Source organism: Alnus glutinosa, chromosome 11 (assembly GCF_958979055.1).
Source record: "Alnus glutinosa chromosome 11, dhAlnGlut1.1, whole genome shotgun sequence".
NCBI classification, from domain to species: domain Eukaryota; kingdom Viridiplantae; phylum Streptophyta; class Magnoliopsida; order Fagales; family Betulaceae; genus Alnus; species Alnus glutinosa.
In genome coordinates, this window is record NC_084896.1 from 4,935,767 (window position 1) to 4,955,608 (window position 19,842).

At 37.5% G+C, this 19,842-nt stretch overlaps 2 protein-coding genes across 11 annotated transcripts in view; both read right to left on the minus strand.

The window, feature by feature from the left end:
• Positions 1–8,028, minus strand: part of LOC133880823 (serine/threonine-protein kinase ATR) — a 27,676-nt gene extending 19,648 nt beyond the window's left edge. For 5 of the 10 annotated variants that reach the window (XR_009902420.1, XR_009902421.1, XR_009902422.1 and 2 more), the window contains exons 1-5: positions 7,806–8,027; positions 6,622–6,766; positions 6,414–6,526; positions 5,862–6,196; positions 5,580–5,704 (exon numbers count right to left, since the gene is read on the minus strand). Coding sequence is in view for 4 of the 10 variants with exons in the window: in XM_062319790.1 (XP_062175774.1) it covers positions 5,580–5,704; positions 5,862–6,196; positions 6,414–6,526; positions 6,622–6,766; positions 7,806–7,962 (875 nt within the window). In the remaining 6 variants the exon portion in view is untranslated. Of the gene's footprint in view, positions 1–5,579; positions 5,733–5,861; positions 6,197–6,413; positions 6,527–6,621; positions 6,767–7,805 lie in introns of those variants that run through there. The other 5 variants (XM_062319792.1, XM_062319791.1, XM_062319793.1 and 2 more) reach the window with 3 other exon arrangements.
• Positions 8,029–10,148: 2,120 nt separating this feature from the next.
• Positions 10,149–14,938, minus strand: LOC133882447 (mechanosensitive ion channel protein 6-like). Its single transcript, XM_062321633.1, has 5 exons — positions 12,914–14,938; positions 12,245–12,368; positions 11,503–11,796; positions 11,223–11,425; positions 10,149–10,677 (listed from the first exon to the last, which is right to left on the minus strand). Exons 1-5 carry the CDS (start codon positions 14,833–14,835, stop codon positions 10,389–10,391), a joined length of 2,832 nt encoding a protein of 943 aa, XP_062177617.1. The 5' UTR covers positions 14,836–14,938; the 3' UTR covers positions 10,149–10,388.
• Between the last annotated feature and the right edge of the window lie 4,904 nt (positions 14,939–19,842).

Sequence of the window (19,842 nt, forward strand, 5' to 3'; positions counted from 1 at the left end):
GTCAAAAACAGCTGATTTCTAGCACCATATTTAACAGATAAATAAGATGTTTCAAGGAGAACAAGAAAAACAATCCAATGCAGCAGAATTTCAACATTACAAAAATATAGTGGTTGGGGCGCGTCGGTTGGGTATGGTCATGCTAAAGAAGCTTGGCGGTTAGCTCCATTGTGTTTATTGTGGTGTACTTGGCGGGAGCGGAATGCACGGCTCTTTGAAGATGTAGAGACATCAATGGTGGAACTACGAAAGCGTTTGCTTAATATGTTATATATTTGGATAGCATCCCATCATTGCTTGAATGGTTTTTCTTATGTAGAATTTTTAAATTTATTCTCTTCTCGTCCCTTTTAGGGGCTCTCTTGTATACTTCCTGTGTATAAGGGTTGCGCCCCTCTGTGTTTTCAATGAATTGAGTTGTGTTAAAGACATATCATCTACGGCTAAATCTTCTACTCCTATAAGTTCTCAAGATGAAGATAAGACCTAAAAGATAGGAGCTTATGATAAGATCACTAGTTTAAATAGTTTAAATTCAAATCTGTTTGTAACTGATTAAATCACATTGATTAATCAGATTGTAGTCTTCTATTCCTATTATGATTGTACTCTCCTAAACATATGTAACTACCTGCTAGTTCTCTATATATACAAGGAGCCTATACCAACATTTGGTAAGGTAGCACAAATATACTCTTAGTCTTCAAGTTCTTATATGGTATCAGAGCCACTACAGTGACTCACGTCCTTCACATTATTTTTCTCTCTCCCTTTTCACCCTTCGATCATGACTACCTCAACCCAAACTCCTCCGTTGGTCACTTTCCCCAACTTTAACCCAACCAAACTTACCGACGTCAACTACCCAGTCTGGCTGCCACAGATTGTTCCGCATCTTAAAGGCGGAAATATTTTTGGCTATGTTGATGGATCCACGCCATGTCCGCCTCCTACTGTGACTTCCACAAAAGATGGTGTCACAACGACGTCTCCCAACCCAGCCTTTCTTCACTGGAGCATGCAAGATCAGCTGCTGCTTGGTGCTATCAACTCAGCTCTTTCCGAAAAAATGCTGACTCATGTTACCCAGTGTGCCACTTCCCGTGATGCCTGGCTCACCTTGGAAACTCTATTCACGTCTCAGACGAAAGCCCGCACCATGCAAGTACACTATCAGCTGGCAACTCTCAAGAAAGGATCTTCGTCCATTGCTGACTACTACCACACGTTTCAGACGTTGTGCGATTCTCTTGCTGTCGTTGGTCAGCCTCTCAATAGCTTTGAGAAGGTATCCTTCCTCCTAGCTGGCTTAGGTTCGGATTTTGATCCATTCGTTACCTCTGTTACAACCAGAGCCGAACCTCTTTCTGTGGATGAGATCTATGGCCATCTCCTCTCTCATGAGATGCGCTTAGAACAACATCAAGCCTCTCTTGATCTCTCTGTTGCTGGTGCTAACTTTGTCACCCGAGGCAACCTCCACTCACACTCCTCTGGAAACCACCGTGGCAGGGGCAGAGGCAGAGGCCGAGGACCATCTGATTCCAGACCGTTTCGTGGCAGAGGCAGAGGTTCATCTGGCCGTGGTTTCTCCTCCAGCAGCTCTCAGTCTAACCGACCTCTGTGCCAGGTCTGCAATCGTCATGGTCATATTGCTCTAGACTGCTACAACAGGTTTAATGAATCCTACTGCCGTGATCAGCCTTCTCAGGCCCAAGCTTATCTCTCTGCTCCATCCAGCAGTCCCGATCTGAACTGGTACCCTGACTCTGGAGCAACCCACCATCTCACTCCTGATCTAGCCAATCTCAACATCAAGGCAGAGGACTACTTAGGCTCAGATCAAATCCGTGTTGGTAACGGTAAGGGGCTCTCAATCCAACATATCGGTACAACTCGTATCTCTACTCCCTGTAACAATTTTGATCTTCTTAACATTTTGCATGTCCCTCAAATATCCAAGAATCTCATATCAGTTCACAAATTCACTTCAGATACTAATACATTCTTTGAATTTCATCCCTCCTATTTTCTCTTAAAGGACCGCCGCTCGGGGAAACTCCTCCTCCACGGGCTGAATAGGCATGGCCTCTATCAATTTTTCCCTTCCGCAAATAAGCATCCCCGTTATGCCATGGTGGGTGATCGCGTTTCAGCTTTTCAATGGCACTCACGGCTGGGTCACCCCACCTTGAGGATTGTTCGTCGTGTCCTTTCCAGCTTTAAACTTCCAGTTGCTTCTTCAACAGAGTCTCCTGTCTGCCCTGCATGTCTTGGTGCCAAGAGCAAGCAACTTCCTTTTGCTTCAACTTCCAGCTCAGCCACTTGTCCTCTTGCTTTAATCTACACTGATGTATGGGGACCAGCCCCAGTTAGCTCTAGAACTGGTGCAAAATATTATGTTTCCTTTCTTGATGATTATAGCAAATACACATGGCTTTATCCAATTTCAGTAAAGAGTGATGTTATTTCTATTTTCACTACTTTTAAATCTTATGTTGAACGGTTCTTCAATAGCAAAATTAAAGCCATTCAATCCGATTGGGGTGGTGAATATCGCCCTGTTCACACTCTCCTCCAAAAACTTGGTATTCAACATCGGGTTTCTTGCCCTCACACCCACCAACAAAATGGTGCTATTGAACGGAAACATCGACATATTGTCGAAACCGGTCTAGCCCTACTCTCTTATGCTCATCTACCCTTCAAATTTTGGGATGATGCATTTTCCACTGCATGCTATCTAATCAATCGAATGCCAACTTCAGTTCTGCAAAACCTTTCCCCATTTGAAACACTTTTCAAATGCTCCCCGGATTACACATTCCTACGTACTTTTGGATGCCTTTGTTGGCCCAACTTACGCCCTTATAACTCCAACAAGTTTCAACCCCGTTCTGTTCCCTGTTTATTCCTAGGTTATAGCCCTCTTCACAAAGGCTACAAATGCCTCCATTTGCCAACAAATCGGCTCTACATTTCCCGCGATGTCCTATTCACTGAATCTGAATTTCCATACTCATCTTCCTTATTCCCGCCGGAATCAAACACTTCAAATATAGGACAGCAAATCTCCCTACCTATTCTTCTCAGTCCATTAGCTGCTCCTCATTCCCAATCACTCACAGAATCCTCTTCTCCTTCTCCATCTCAGTTTCTGCCATCCTCACCAGTGCAGAACCTATCATCAGCTTCTTCAAGCCCTGTTGAGACACCTATTTCAGCTGCATCTTCGGCTTCCTCCCCTCATCTTTCAGATCCCCTTGTTTCCTTACATCCAATGGTTACTCGTGCAAAGAATAACATTTCCAAACCAAGAGAGTTTACTGATGGTCGGATTCGGTACCCCCTTCCCAGAGCACTTCTTGCTGAGTCTTCACCTCTGGAATTGGAGCCTACTTGTCACTCCACTGCTGTGAAAGACAAACACTGGCGAACAGCCATGAATACAGAATTTGATGCTCTTCTTCATAACCAGACTTGGACTCTTGTTCCACCAGAATCAGCTACCAATATTATTGGGTGCAAATGGGTATTTCGGATCAAAAGAAAATCTGATGGTTCGATTGAACGATACAAAGCACGGTTAGTAGCCAAGGGTTTTCACCAACAACCTGGAATTGATTACGGTGAGACCTATAGTCCAGTCATCAAACCCACTACGGTACGCATTGTTCTCTCCCTTGCCCTCTCAAATGGTTGGCCTATTCATCAAATCGATATCCAGAATGCTTTTCTCCATGGAACAATTTCAGAAGTGGTCTACATGACTCAACCTCCGGGGTTTTCTCATCCTCAATTTCCCACACATGTATGCAAACTTCAAAAGGCCCTATATGGCCTCAAACAAGCTCCAAGGGCATGGTTCTCCAGATTAAGTGGAAAATTACAACAGCTCGGTTTTCATGGCTCCAAATCCGATACTTCTCTCTTCATATACAAGTCGGCTGCCTACACTACACTAGTGTTAATTTATGTGGATGATATACTGATCACCTCTTCCAAGCCATCAGCTGTTCGTGACTTACTCAATACATTACAGCTAGACTTTGCTGTCAAAGACCTTGGTCTTCTTCATTTTTTCCTTGGTATTGAAGTTCTTCCCTGCCGCACTGGTTTTCTGCTCTCTCAGCCTCGTTATATTGTGGATATACTACGCAGAACAAAGATGCTTGAGGCCAAGCCCATCAACAGTCCAATGGCTTCTTCAACACATCTCTCGGCTTTTGAAGGTGATTTATTCCCTGACCCCACACTATATCGCAGCACAGTTGGAGCATTGCAGTACCTTTGCATCACAAGACCGGACATATCCTTTTGTGTTAACAAACTGGCTCAATTCATGCACAAACCTACTGTTCTTCATTGGCAGGCTGTAAAAAGACTTCTCCGATATCTTAAAGAGACAGTTCAATTCGGTCTTCACTTCAACGGTGCGCCTCTGACCTCCATCCAAGCTTACTCCGATGCTGACTGGGCAGGAGATCGTGATGATCGTCGCTCCACAGGTGGCTACTGTATTTTCCTTGGAAACAACTTAATTTCCTGGAGCTGTAGGAAGCAACAAACCGTCGCCCGCTCAAGCACAGAGGCAGAATACAAGGCACTAGCAAATACTGCAGCAGAAATATCCTGGATATTGTCCCTATGTTCTGAAATTGGCCTCCGATTCTCTCTTCCTCCAACACTGTGGTGCGATAACATAGGAGCTACATACTTATCCTCAAATCCCGTCTTCCATGCACGAACCAAGCATGTCGAGATTGACTTCCATTTTGTTCGTGACATGGTTTCTAAGAAGACACTTCGTATTCAGTTCATATGTAGCAAGGATCAACTAGCGGATATATTCACCAAGCCACTCTCATCCGCACGATTTGCTTTTCTTAGAACCAATCTCAACGTTCTCCCTATACCGTTGAAATTGCAGGGGCGTGTTAAAGACATATCATCTACGGCTAAATCTTCTACTCCTATAAGTTCTCAAGATGAAGATAAGACCTAAAAGATAGGAGCTTATGATAAGATCACTAGTTTAAATAGTTTAAATTCAAATCTGTTTGTAACTGATTAAATCACATTGATTAATCAGATTGTAGTCTTCTATTCCTATTATGATTGTACTCTCCTAAACATATGTAACTACCTGCTAGTTCTCTATATATACAAGGAGCCTATACCAACATTTGGTAAGGTAGCACAAATATACTCTTAGTCTTCAAGTTCTTATAAGTTGCAATTACTTATCAAAAAAAAAAAAAAAACTGGTAGCTGAATGGCCTACCAGACAATTACATATACCAGTTCTAGTTATGTATTCTTTAGAGTCCAACCATTGAGATAGTAACAATTTGAATAAATTTGACCTCCTACGAAAGTAAAATATATCAACCCTGGCAAAGCAATTCAGACAATCATATAGAATATTAACTCCTATATACAGTATTATAAATGTTATATAAGCAAAATATTGACTTAGAGGTTCATCCATTTTTAGTGTTTTCACATGCAACATTAAAGCTTAATAATAAGAGTTCTACCAACAAAGATCAACAAGTTTCAAACATCTGAACAAATACCTGAATACAGGAAGCCCCTCTTTGTCCTCATTTAATATGGTGGATACTGACTGGATTAAGTTTTGATGAGAAAGAATATCATAATTTATCACCGATCCAATGATGCGCGCAAAGTCAAAACATGCCTTCCACAGAATTTCAATTGTCAGGCAACTGTATTATAAGGATACCATGAATCACATATATAAATGAAATGAGACAATATTAGACCAACAATTGCATCACAAGCTCACAAGTTGAACGATATACTAACAACAAGAATTCATAGCTCTTGCCACCCACCATTTGCAAATCCGCATCACCATAACATACAAGAGAACATGCAGCAGAAACAAATGACGCATGGATTAGTCCTTCAACATACAAAGTTCCTTCAGTTAAGCATCTACTGAGGAGCTTAATGATCCAGGTCACAAAAGGTCGCCACCTCCTTTTTCCCGTAAGGTTAATCATAATTCCAATGCCATCAGTTGGTTTATTACTTTCCGGAAGATCTCCGAGATGATCAGGATCACTAAAAATTCCCATAAAGGACTCACAGAAACACTTCAAATTCAAACAAGTCGATTCTGTGATGTTCAAACTGTCAGCAGAGAGCGAAGCCACATACAAAAGATCTGTAGGACGCAAAAGGCAAATAAATTAGCTTTGTTGTATACTTTTGGCTATTTTTATACCTAGCAAAAGTTCAATCCAGACTATCATATGATTAGATCACTATGGGAGGCACATACCACAAAATCAATTAAGACCCATAAAACATGTGGAAGGAGCAGTCCTACTAGCATCTTTATAAAGATTAAAAAAAAGAATTCAAAATGAACTTTTTATTACCTTCAACAACTAACATGGAATCAACGAAAAATTGTCGGTAAGCATCCCGTGCTCCACTACGAAGCAAGGATAAAAGGGATCCAATCGTCTCGAAAATTACTCCATGTCGAAAGCTGAAATCAAGAATTCCAAACAGAATGAGCAATACGCAAAGCAACATTATAAAAATTACACACCAAACAGCCGAAACTTCACGAAATTTACTAACCGAAATGCAGGTTCCGCAAAGAAAGGCAGTACTCGACCAACCACAGGTAAAACTGCGCTAGCCTTCCCATGGTAAAAGACTCCAGGAAAATTCCTTGCAGTGTGGGAGATTAGCTTCAATACAGCTATAACTTCTCTCTCATTCGCTGCAATTAAATTAAAATTAATGGTGGAGATACGGAAGCGTTTGCTCAATACATTATATATTTGGACAGCGTCCCATCATTGCTTAAATGTTTTTACTTATATTGCTTAAATGTTTTTACTTATGTAGACTTTTTAAATGTATTCTCTGTTCCATCATTTTAGAGACACTCTTATATACTTGCACCTTTCTGCACTTTTAATGAATTGAATTGAAATTACTTATCAAAAAAAAAAAAAAATCTTCAACCTTGAATTTGAATCTTTTACACAAAACCCTCTCTCTCTCTTATATACTTCTCGTGTATTAGGGTTGCGTCTCTCTGTGCTTTTAATGAATTGAATTGAAATTACTTATAAAAAAAAAAATCTTCAACCTTGAATTTGAATCTTTTACACAACCCCCCCCCCCCCCTTCTCTCTCTCTCTCAGCTTCAATGTAGCTACAACTTCTCTCTCATTCACTGCAAAATAATAAGTTCAAAAATTCTATTGAAAACTTCAACCTTTAATTTAAATCTTTTACACAAAACTGAACTTTGTTTTCATTTTTATTTTTTTGTACGTTTGCCAGTTTCAACTAAAACTCCTTGTAGTGCAAGAGATTAGCTTCATCACAGCTATAACTTCACTCTCATTCGCCGCAAATTTTAAAAAAAAAATAATAATTGAAAAATCAAATTAAAATTTTCAACCTTGATTTGAAACTTTGTACACAAAACTTTGTTTTTTTATCTTTGTTTTTTTTTTTCAACATCTGCTCAGTTTCAACTAAAATTCCTTGCAGTGTGAGCGATGAGCTTCAATACAGCTATAACTTCTCTCTCATCCGCCGCAAATAAAAAATAAAATTTAACTAAAATCCTTGTTCCTTTTTTTCTTTTTCTTTTTTGAGCATTTGCTCAGTTTCAACTAATTAGCTCAAATAGTGAAGCAGATACTTTTTTCGAGTTCATGGAAATGACATTCGTTTTCCTTTCTTTTATTCATTTTCGCGGGAACCAAACAGAGAGAGAAGAAAAGTCGGGAGAGAGAGGGTACCGGAGGGCGAGGGGACAACGTAGGCGTGGAGGAGATTGGGGAGGACGGCGCGGAATCTGGTCTCCAAAGCGACGTCGTCTCCGATGTGTAGAGGAGTCGACGAGGTCGCAGCTATGCGCTCTCGTAGCTCGTGCACCAGGCTCGACAGGTTCGCCATGCCCACTCATGCCCCTCTCTCTCTCTCTCTCTCTCTCTTCCCTCCCAATTTCTTTCGAACGTGCGTGAAACAAGTACAACAGGGGCTAGTGCTTGCCAGGCAACTGAGCCTTGGGCCCAGCTGAGAGCATCGAGCCCATACCCCACTAGTTGGAAAACCAAAACTAAACCATAAATTAAAGGAGTAATCCTAAAGAGAAATGCCTTTTTTTTTTGTCTTTATTTTTTTTTTTTTTTTTTTTTTGGTATTCTCTTATCTTGGCCTATCATCCTATTTGAAAATCACCCATCAAATTTATATGAACCATACGTAGGTCATGTGTGGGTCCTATAAATTTAATATTTATTTTTCAAATTAGGAAGATGAAAGAATAATTAAATGTACTAAATAGCATGTCTCAATTCTAAATGCCACATATATCTCCCTTGTGTCCCCTTAGAACTGATGTATCTTTTAAAATCACAATCAGATCAAAATTCGATAATAATATATTACAAATTCAATGACAATTTTAAAAAGTTACATCAATTTTAGGGGACATAGAGATGACATGCTGCATTACTCAAACTAAAGATAAGAAATATGTTATTTAGCATTCTCTCAACATTCTTCTAGCATTATCATCTGATGTGTCATGGTTAATCCACCATTAGATTAATCTTAATTAAAAATAAAAAAGAAATTCAAAGGTGGATTAAATATGTCGCATCAGTTGAGAATGCTAAATAGCATTTTTACTAAGCTGTTATGGCAACACCCATTAACCCTTAGATAATATTTTTTTTTTAACAAGGATTGATTCAATTGAAGATAAACACTAGCCCATCATCTCATAATCTTAGTATGATAAGAGTGGATGATGGTGTAGTTACGTAGCATTAATCAAACACAAATAAATCCCCTAAACTACAAAACATCTATCAATGAAATATGTGCTTATTTTGATACTTTTTATTACTTAAAAGTTATAACATAAGCACGCATGTTCTTATTCCTTTTTCATTATTAATTTTTGTTTGGTAAGTACAACATAAACAAATTACAGAAAACAACAGCAAAAAAATAAAATAAAAATAATAACAGAACCATATACAAGCAAATTAATAGAACAACCGAATCTACATAGATAACTAGCACCTTTCAGCTGTGAAAGGAAACCTGAAAGGTGAAAGTTGAGAGGAAATACAATCAGTAATGCCCCGACCCATGATGGATATTAATCCTACGACCACTGTTTGATGAACATTTATATTAAATTATGATAAATTCATGTTTAATCACAATTCATGGGCATTAATGATAAGCCATATTTTGTGGTAAATGATTGGATTTGAACTCATTACATTAAAAACTTGACTAAAAAGACAAAAAATAAAAATAAATCTGAACCCATAACAGTATAATACATACTTCATGTTGTTGTCAGACCACACTAATAAGCTAGAGACAGCCTATTTTAGCTAAAATAATTAACCGTCCTTAAAAAAATGATTTCACATTTTTAATGAGAACCAGATAGCGAAAATTAGCTTTCCTGGAAAACATTTTTAACTAAAAACGTTTTAGGTTAGAAACATTTGATGCTTCACAGAAGCCTTAATCACTTGGATACACTTGGATAATCAGCCAAAAGCTGTCATATGATATCTTTTGCATAAAACCTCTTCTGCCCTCTTCAAGTCTACATCCAATGCTTATGCGATATCAAAAAAACCAACAAACACCGATCCCCTTAAGAAAGGTGGAGAGCTTCTCAAACGGCATTTGGATCCTCTTTGAACCGGAGAGGAGCCAGTTAATTTAAGTGAAAGGATAAATTTGTTCAAAAAAAATATAAAAAGACAAATATGCTATTTCCTTTATATTGACTAGCTCTTCTCCGGTTCAACTGAACTGGAAAGGATCCTTGTCCCCTCAAAGGACCTTGCTCATGTATACATTCTCAGGGGCACATTTAAGTTCATGGAAAAGACATTACGAATAGAGTAATGCTACTCTTTACACCCATTTTACATCGTCTGACGTAACGTATTTTAAATAATTTTTTATGTCAGTTACTTAATATACATCACGTAAACCGATGTGAAATGGGTGTGAAGAACAGTATTTCTCTTTGGAATCGTCGGATAGGAGGAAATTATTTTCAGAGAGAGAGCAAATCAAATTATGTTAAAAGCACAGAAATCTGTAAAAGGAAATTGCTATAGTTGCCATTAATTGGATATGGTTTGTGATAAGAGACTCAAGAATAACTTGGAACAAGATTAACCAACTAAAAAGTATTATACACAAAAACGCCTCTCCATTCTCTAGAGGATATTCTACTCTATGAAAACAGTGGCCGCCCAGAGTGCATTACCAAGGGATCATATGCAGCTCATGGATATTAATTCGATTAGTGAGAAAACATTCTCTTGCTTTCTCACTCAACCTGTAGTTTCTGTCCAAGTAGAGGGAAACCGGGTAGTATTCACAGAAGGCATGGCGCGGACATTGATGTCAAGGGGCAGCAGGCGGTACTCAATGTCAAGCTCACGGAAAATCTTAACCATCTCTTCAACCAAAAGAGATCTCCTTGCCCACCTCTCTCCCATGTCCTGGTGGTTCATTGTGTGTGTTAGCCATACGGCTATCCTCACCCTGTTTAATTCTTCCACGTCTTTAAATATAGTCATTGGTGCAGGATACCAATGCTCCTTCTTGCTCTCAATATAACTGCAAAGGCAGCAACAAAAAGTAGAAAATAATCATCCAATTAGATATATATATATATATACACACGCGCGCGAGAAACTTCACTTAACCCCCCCTAAATTATCTTCGCTTTTGTAATTACGCTATAAATTTCAAAAACTTTCAATTTAATGTATCAATCTTTCAATTTTTATTTAATTTTATCCCTCTATTACGATTCTCCGTTAAATCCTATCAATCTTAATTATATATATATATATATATCAAAGATTCAAGTGTGAGTATTTTTGCAAATTTCGTTAAATCTTGACTAACGTCTACATCCTTGTCTTTTTTTTTTCCTACAAAAAAGAAAGGTATTTTGAAAATTTTGACAATCCTCCGTGAAAATCCTAACAAATAGATGAAATTGAAAAAAAATTGAAAGATGGATACACTAAATTGAGAGTTTTTAAAATTTAAGGGACTAATTGCAAAAGTCATGGAAGTTTAAGGGGTTTAAGTGAAGTTTCCTCTACATATATAGCCAATGTCAAGTGAGCTAGAAGTAATCTTCCTAAACATACCTTACAATTCTCTGTTTCATGGTTGCAATCTTATCCGCCGGAGTAGATATATGTACGCAGAACTCAACACCATCTCCCATGTCAGGACTTCGATAGAAGTTATTGACACACTTCGTAGCAAGAAGAGTGTTTGGGTAAATAATCTTTGTGTTATCATATCTCAGAAATATGGTAGTCAAGATGTTCATTTCTTCTACAACCATCTGAAATTTATTTAATGACAGATTAGGCCTGAGATATAAAAAGGCCAAAAATTAACAACTAAGAGCTAGAAAATTACCTGAACTCCTTCAATTTCACACCTATCTCCCACATCAAATGGGTGCATTACAAATAAGAAGATGATTGCTTCAAATACCGTCTTGCAGGTGTTTCCAAAGATAAATGCGGCAAGCACAAGCTGAGAGCTTACAAAGAGCAGAAATTTGGTGGTGGCAATTTCCAGAATCAGGAGCGAAATAACTAATATAACAATGGAAACTATAATGTTCACAACTCGATGAAGTTTGTTCACGGCCGTTTTTGTATCATTCAACGTCAAAGCAAGTGCTCTCCGCTCTCTAAAGGCGTTGACCTGGAACAATCAAATGCATTACATTATCATTTTAAGCACCAGGTAAAACACAATCACATCTCTGTCGGATCATGAAAATTTATAAAAGTGCATCCACACAAAATTGAACATAGACATTATTTGAAGAGTTAAGTCTTTTGCAGTCCTCGATGCCATGTTCATAACAAAATCATAATCAATGTCTGCAACATTGATGCTGTAATCAATTATAGATTGACCAGGCTTCTAAAGATTTAGTATATCCCTATCTAAAACTGATACTTGAGCCTTACTCAAAATATAATCAGTAAGATATTTCTACATACATGCATGCAGAGAACCTGTCTAGGTAAAGCTTAGGCATTGTAAATCATGCCTCTTCTAACTTATCAACTGGGAGATTCACTTCTACTACTGCCAGAGAAGGGGAAAAGTGAAAACATAAAACCATTTGTTGCCCAATGCTTACCACCCAGTTCTTCAAGGATGATTTGCTGATTCTCTTGGTCTCAGAGGCTCCTTCAAAGAGACTCAAGGTTTTCAAAGCCTCATCTTCTTGCAAGAAACGCATCAAGTCCTCCAGGTAGATGTACCTAAGAAAGAAACAGTAAACGGAGATTGATGACAAAGTGAACAAGGATAATTACAACCAAATCATATATGCATCAGATAGGTGATCGGTCAATCAACTTAATGGTACTCCATAGGACAGAGAAATCACAGACCAACAACCAGGACATACTAAAAGCAATATGAAAAATAAGAGTTAAGGTTAAAAGAACAGTGTCAAAAGTCAAGTATATATAGCTCTGAACCGGCTCTCGTAATTCATCTCCCCTCCCCCCCGAACTTTCCAAAAGAATAGCTCTGAACCCCTTCTGCTGAGTTGATTTAGAACTTGTTTAATCCGTTTATTTCTTGACAGTGTGCTACTATTAAGGTATATATATAGACGCATGATGTTCTTTTGAGGAAATAGTTCAAATAACTAACAGGCATAACAAAGTGAGTACAAAAATGATGAAATGAAACAAAAATGATGCAACATTGCAAGAAGTAGTTCCAATCAAACTAATTAAGGGCACACAGACACAAGCACAATAACAAGAAAGATGTCAAAGAAGCGAGGACTAATTACTTGGACCCTTGCCGAGCGACATTCAGAAATATCTTCTTTGCAGCAGTTTTGGCCTCGCATTCATTCCTAATCTGTGTACTAGACTCATCCTCATTAGTGGCACCCAATATCTGCTCATCCAGCGTGGAAAGAGTCCCATACCGAACAATATTCATCAACCTCTTCATATTCCACGCCGACACATTCTTTGGATTCAACCTATGCAGATGATCAATGGTGATCCCCTGATCATCCCCCTTCTTCGACGATGCCCGAGAAAGCTTTCCACTCTTCACTCGGGGACTCCTACTTTGCAACCCTCCACTCCCTATAACCCTTCCACTCCCTATAACCCTTCCACTTATCATTGAAGGGAAAGCAGTGGCCTTGAGATCAGGGGGGATATTAGCACCAGCATTCTGTAGCTTCCTCACCTCATCGGCAAGCTTAATCTCCTCCTCCTCTGCATTCCGCATCTCAATCAATGGCTGCCCAGAAAGCGTCTCGATAACATACTGGTTAAACAGAGACTCCTGGATCCGATCAAAAAACGTACTGACATGAAAAGACGAAGCCAACACCTTCACCATAAGGGTCTTCACCAACCAAACCAAGGTACCCACCAATAAACAAACCAGAGTCTTAGTCACATACTTAAGCTTATCACTCTTGGTCTCCCTCTCAACCTTCTTATCAAACAAAAAGTGCCAAGCTATCAAAACAAGCCCCAGCCACAGGCAATTACGCACCGCCTTTCGAACCCCATAAACGAAATAGAGCACCCTTTTGCGTAAAAGGAAGTTCCTCTCTATAAAGAACACAATGATCCTAATCCCCCACCCGGACACCAACCTCCCACAGATCAAAACCAAGACCAGGACCTCCCATTTCCACAGCTTGAGCTTCCACACATTCTTGTTCCTCAAGTAAGGAATCGAGAGAGCACAAACAAAAGCGGCGATGATCAAAACCAAACTCACGAATTCCAACACAGTCACAGCGCTGAGACTGGTTTTCTTGTACTCGTCCGGCAAGTCATCCTCCCAGAATGGGTCGTCGTCGTCATCGTCCAAGGCCTTGGCCAGCATCCCGGACCGGAGCTGACCCGACTTGGGCACCCGGCCCGACCGCCTATCCGGCTCTCCCGGTGGGTCCATCAGCCTCGACCTGGTCTTCGCTCTCAACAAGCTCGATTTCCTTTGAAACGACCCGTTCGATGTGCACCTCACCACCTCCCCGTCCAAAGCGCCAGACCCACTTACTCTACCGCATTGCTGAGATTGTTGCGGCGGCGAATGTCGTTGTTGTTGTTGTTGATGATTACGGTGTCCCTCTTCTTCGTCCACAGACGGTTCCTTATAACGACGTCGTACCGCGTCGGTCGCCGACTCGAACCCGGCATTGGAGGGCTGGAACGAGACCTTGAGCTCCTTGGACATCTGGGTCGTGGCCTTCACAGGAGACTCGGCCACAGGAGGGAGATTCCGGAGCTCGTCCATCTCGAGATCCATGTCCAAGGATATCTCACCGGAGGCTCTCTGTTTATGCAGAAACTGACCAATCAGCTTTGACGGCGGATCCTCCACCTCCTTCCCGCGTGGCACGAAATCAAAGCCCCCATTTTTCACATTGTTGTTCTTGTTGTCGTCGTCGTCGTTTTTCCAGAAGTCGTAGCTGGACTCTCTCCAAATCTTGTTACTGTTGTTGTTCATGTTGATGGGGTCCGCCGCGTCTTTTTTATCGGAGGAATCTCCGCCGTCGATCTTGACAATGACTTCGCCACGGTCGGAGCGATCAGAGGCCCTCATTGAGTGATGGGATTCGTGGTCGAAGAGAATGGGGAGGTGTTCGTTGCTACGGTCAGTGTCTCCACCAGCGGAGATCTTCCTCAGGTGCTTGTAAGAGCCATGTGATTTAAACGATTTCTTCAGAGAGAATTCCATAATTAATTGATTTGTTTCTGCGAATAAAATAAAAAATATTTGGTACTCAATATAATATCATATCATAATGAGTATTTTTAGTGTGAAAGGTGAATGTTCAGGAAACTTGGTTGACGCGTGTACAGTGAGAGCAATTTAAAAAGTGTCAGATTTTCAATATTCTAAAAGACCGTGAAACTGCGAGAGACTCCGGCTGTCTTTCTGCAACACAGACCAACATACGTGGTGCCGGAGACTACACGAAAGACGGAAAAAGAGAAAAGCAAAGCTTTTAGGTGGCGCACTGTGCATGGGTTGGGTTTTCATAATGACCATGCTGCCACTGAATTATTATTATTATTATTTCTTTTGAATTAGGCTGATACGTAAGGTAACTATAACAAATACAATGTGGTTGGGATAACATTTTTTTTTTAATGAAACTTTATCGAGTTGATTTTTTGAGATTAAATTATTGAGATTTTATTATATTAATATTTAGGATCCGTTTAATTTTGCGATTTCAAAAAGCGTGATTTAAAAATAATACTTTGAAAATGTGATTTTTTAAAATACAGTTAAGCGTTTGACAATGCATATTTAAAAAGGCACTCATTTCTCTACTATTTGAAAATGCAATTCCAAACATTCATGTTTTGCAATTTTGTTTAAAATTATATTTTTTCACTACAAAATCGTAATACCAAACGCAGCCTTACATCCATTTAAGACCGGTTGATGTGCATATTTGAAGTAACTTTTTTTCACTTAAAGAAAATAAAAGAAAAATTATTTAAAACACACAACGTCAGCTAATATAAAATTAAAGTGATAATATGGAGAATAGCATTGCTCTAATATTTATTTACTTTTAAAAAGATTCAAATTCATGCAGTATATTCTATTAACTAAGAGTTAATAATAAATTATAAATAAGTTTAAGCCCAATTGGATTAGAGGTTAATTGAAGTCATTTCATGAATCATTTTATTTCTAATAAATAAGAATGAGAATAGTGTTCATGTTTGTTTGTATCTTTATTTTCTGTTTTTTTTTTTTAAACAATTTAAAATATAAAACATAAAAATAAATAAATTATAAACTGCTTTTCACCCATGAATTAGCTCAAAACACTTTTTCCAAATTAAAAATAAAAAGTATCTCCCAAAACACAATCACAATCACACATTCATAATCTATAAACCAACGCGCAAGGAAATTAAGTTTATGTGAAAAAGGAAAACTGGACAAATTTGGCCACTAGAAGATCTAGGAGATTGTTTAAAAAAAATACTCAATTTAAAAAAATTACCAATTTAACAATTTTTTTTTTTTTTTTTTCATGTATGTCTATTTCTGGAATTGGCTATGAATCTATGATGATTTTTACAACCTTAAAACATTTGTCTTCTTGTACAAGTTTCGTTGGATTCCCACAAGATTGCGTTTGTAGATGTCATAACTCTAAAGTGTAAACAGCTGGAATCAACAAGGAACACGGAGGGGTTTGTTTGGTAAATATTTTTGAAGAGTTTTTGTTTTTTTTTTTTTTTAACGGTAAAATAAAAAGTTTTGTTTAATTGTGAGTTTTTTTTAATTTGAATAATAATAAAAAGTGGATTAGGATTCGTACAATTCTATAAAATCGTAAATTTTTAAATTACAAAATTTATGTCATTTTTAAAAAGGTCATACAGCCAGAAATAATTTTCATATATTAAAAAAGTAGGATGTTATCAAAATTGCCTAAAATAATTTTTCTCCCAATTTTTTTTTTCACTTTTATAGAAATGCTTATTGTTTAAAAAATTAAAATAATACAATTTTTTGCTCAAAGTTGTTTAACAACATAAAAAGTAAAAATATGATGAAAATATACTTAATTATCAATTGTAACGTGTTATCTTTTTAATATGTGATGTTTTTCAAGTATTTTGGTGCTTAGAAATAACTTAAATTTTGTAATTTGAGAATATATTTTTTTTTTTAAATTATAGAGAATTTTGATTTATAAAAAGTGATTGAAGTAATATAATAATGATATAAATTTTTTGAAATCAACTTTTTCGAAGAAATTGAAGGGGAGGGAAATGATGAGATTTGATTCTTACACACCACCATCACAACAACCACACAACTTCTCACATGAGAGTGGGCCCCAGTATGTAGGGCCTACCCTCATGTGAAAAGTTGTTGTGTTGGTATTGTAAAGTTAACATTTTTTGAGAAAAAATTTGCCAAAAAGGCCACAGAGATCAGCTCGCAAAGTGGGTACGTGTCCAAGTCCGAGACGCTACATAAAAAAAGCTTAGGAAGAGATCTAAGCTGACCTGCCAGTGACGCATTCACTGTTCTATACACCATCAAACTGCCTTCAGTGACGCCACGTGGCTAAAAATAGGCTTAATTTGTTTTCTAGAGCTAACCGCAATTTCAGGGTAGAACAATGTGACCGGAATCATGGCGCAATAAATGCCAAATCTACAGGAAAGTTTGCTACGTGTCGTACATGGTAGAAATGGTGAGATTTTGCTTGACTTTTGTTGTCAGACTATTATTGGGCGTGTTTTTTTTTTTTGGCCTTTTCTTTTCTTTTCTTTTCTTTGGATGAATATTATTATTGGGTGTTGACTCTATTTTTAATATTTTATTATTCATTGATATGGATGGTTTTGCGAGCTCGTCCAGTCAACCAAGGTAGAAACCGATCGATGTTTGTGTTTGTGTTTGTTTGATAGAGTCGGCCAAAACAGAATAAGACAAGCGTGTTTGTTTCATTGTCATCGTTGTCTTTGTGAGCCAGGGATTTTCAGTCGGCTTAATTTGTTAGTTGATTAACTTTAAAAAATGTGATTTACCTTACATCAGTCTTTACTTCAAAGGCCATTAATAATATCATAATTAATTATGTGGACAAGAGCCAACGTCTGAGTGAGAGAGGCAATTTTTCCTATGAGAATAAACTAGGGTTTATATATATATATATATATAAAAGAGCTATGTTTATACAATAAAAGGTGACGGGATTTAAGTAAAAGAGAAATATTAGAACTTTTTTTAGTGTGTTTTTAGAGTGTTTTTATGTTAACGTAGTACTTTGTTTATAATAATAATAAAAAAAATACAGTTTGATTTCTCTTTTCTATTTTTATTAAAAAAAAAAAAAATGTCATAACATTATAGAAGAACCACAAAAAAAACACTAAAAAAAAAACTTTAACATTAATTAAAGAAAATACTAAAATCAAAATAAACTCAAGCGGTTCGGAAACCAACATCTCACATACAACTTGACAAAATTGAAGTGCTATGTTGAGTCATTGTTGACCATCCCAAATTGAGCAATTCGGACAAAAGATATTTTACACATGATTATATCTTCTTTTTGTCAAATTTTTCATCTTTTTTTTTTTAAAAAAAAAAAAAAAATTACTATTAGATCTGTAGGGCCACGTAAGAGATTCTCATAAATTTCATGAATTTAATGGTAATTTTTAAAAAATAGGGGATGAGAGAGGGATATGAGAAAGAAATAATTTAAATAAATCATTTCTTAAAATTAATTTCTATAGGAACTAGGCATAAATTATGCATTTTGTACACTCCAATAAAAATGACACATCAGTGTAAAATATCAAAAATATAATAAACTTGAAAATACCAAATTTTTTTCCATTATCTTCAACCCATGGACAAAAGAACAGAAATTTCCTATAAATTGTGTAGGAAATTTTATACATTCCATATATAAAATTGACATGTATTCCTTAGTATGTGAGAAACACATGTTTTTTTAATATTAAATACTTATCGCATGCTTTTTTAATAGTTTTAATAAAAAAATATGTGTTTCTCACATGTTTAAAAGACATATATCTCTCTTATATATGGATTATACGAAATTTTTTAATAAATTAATTTGTAAGAAATTTCTATCTTCCTTGTCATAATACCCCCTTTTAATGAAGCTGTTTGGCAACCGATTGTTAAATTTCCAATTCTCTTTTCACTTCTCTCAAAAAAATCAAATAAAAAATATTATTACTTTTTTACACTTTTTACATCACATCAATAATTTGTTATTACTATTCAAATAAAAAAAATCAACTACAAAACAGAACTTTTTTACTTTTTTATAAAATATTAACAAATTTTATATCACATCAATAACTTTTTATTACTATTTCAAATAAATATTTCATTTCATAATTACTTACAAAATTCTTAATATAATTCTCACTCAAGACAAGACAAGACAAGACAAGACCCAAAAAAAAAGAAGAAGAAACCTAATCCCCATTCAAGACAAAAGTCAAAAGATTCCACTCGAGGTCGTACGCAAAACAGCTATATCGCAAATTCTTATTGTGTCTTTTTATGCTTTACTGCTCTGTCATGCTCTGCCCTTTCAATCTCTGTCCTTTTCGTTTTCAAAAGTCGAGTTTTAGAGCACTCACAGTGGGTTATGTAAAACCCACTGTAAATCTATAATACATAATCAAACCACAAAAGCATCCCTCCATCGGCGTCTCCATCACGCCAGGATAGATTTGCTGAACATTTGTGAACAATGCAACGCCACATGTGGCGTTGCACTGTTTACACATCTATCAATTTTATATGATTATTTCTCTCACTTTCTTCCTCTTTCCAGTCACTTTCTTCCTCTTGCCGGTAGTCTCTCCAGGAAGTATAGGCGAGCTCGTCGTCGCTGGCTTGGGAGTTGGAGATCTCAACAGTGACGACTGCCGGATCACCGAGCTGGTACACGTCCTTGTCCGTCTGGAGCTTCAGAGTCGGCCGGAGCTGGAGCGATCTAGCGAGCTCGTCGTTCGTCGTTACTGGCTCGGGGGTTGGAGATCTCAACGGTGCTGGCTAGAGGAACCGACGAAGCCCCAACGGCGGGTCGATGGAAACCATGGGAAATTTCTGGTATTTCGGTGGAAACCATGGGCTGTCGACAGAGAAGATTCACCGTGGGTTGATCTTGATTTTGATTTTGATTTCCGATGGGTTTGATTTTGATTT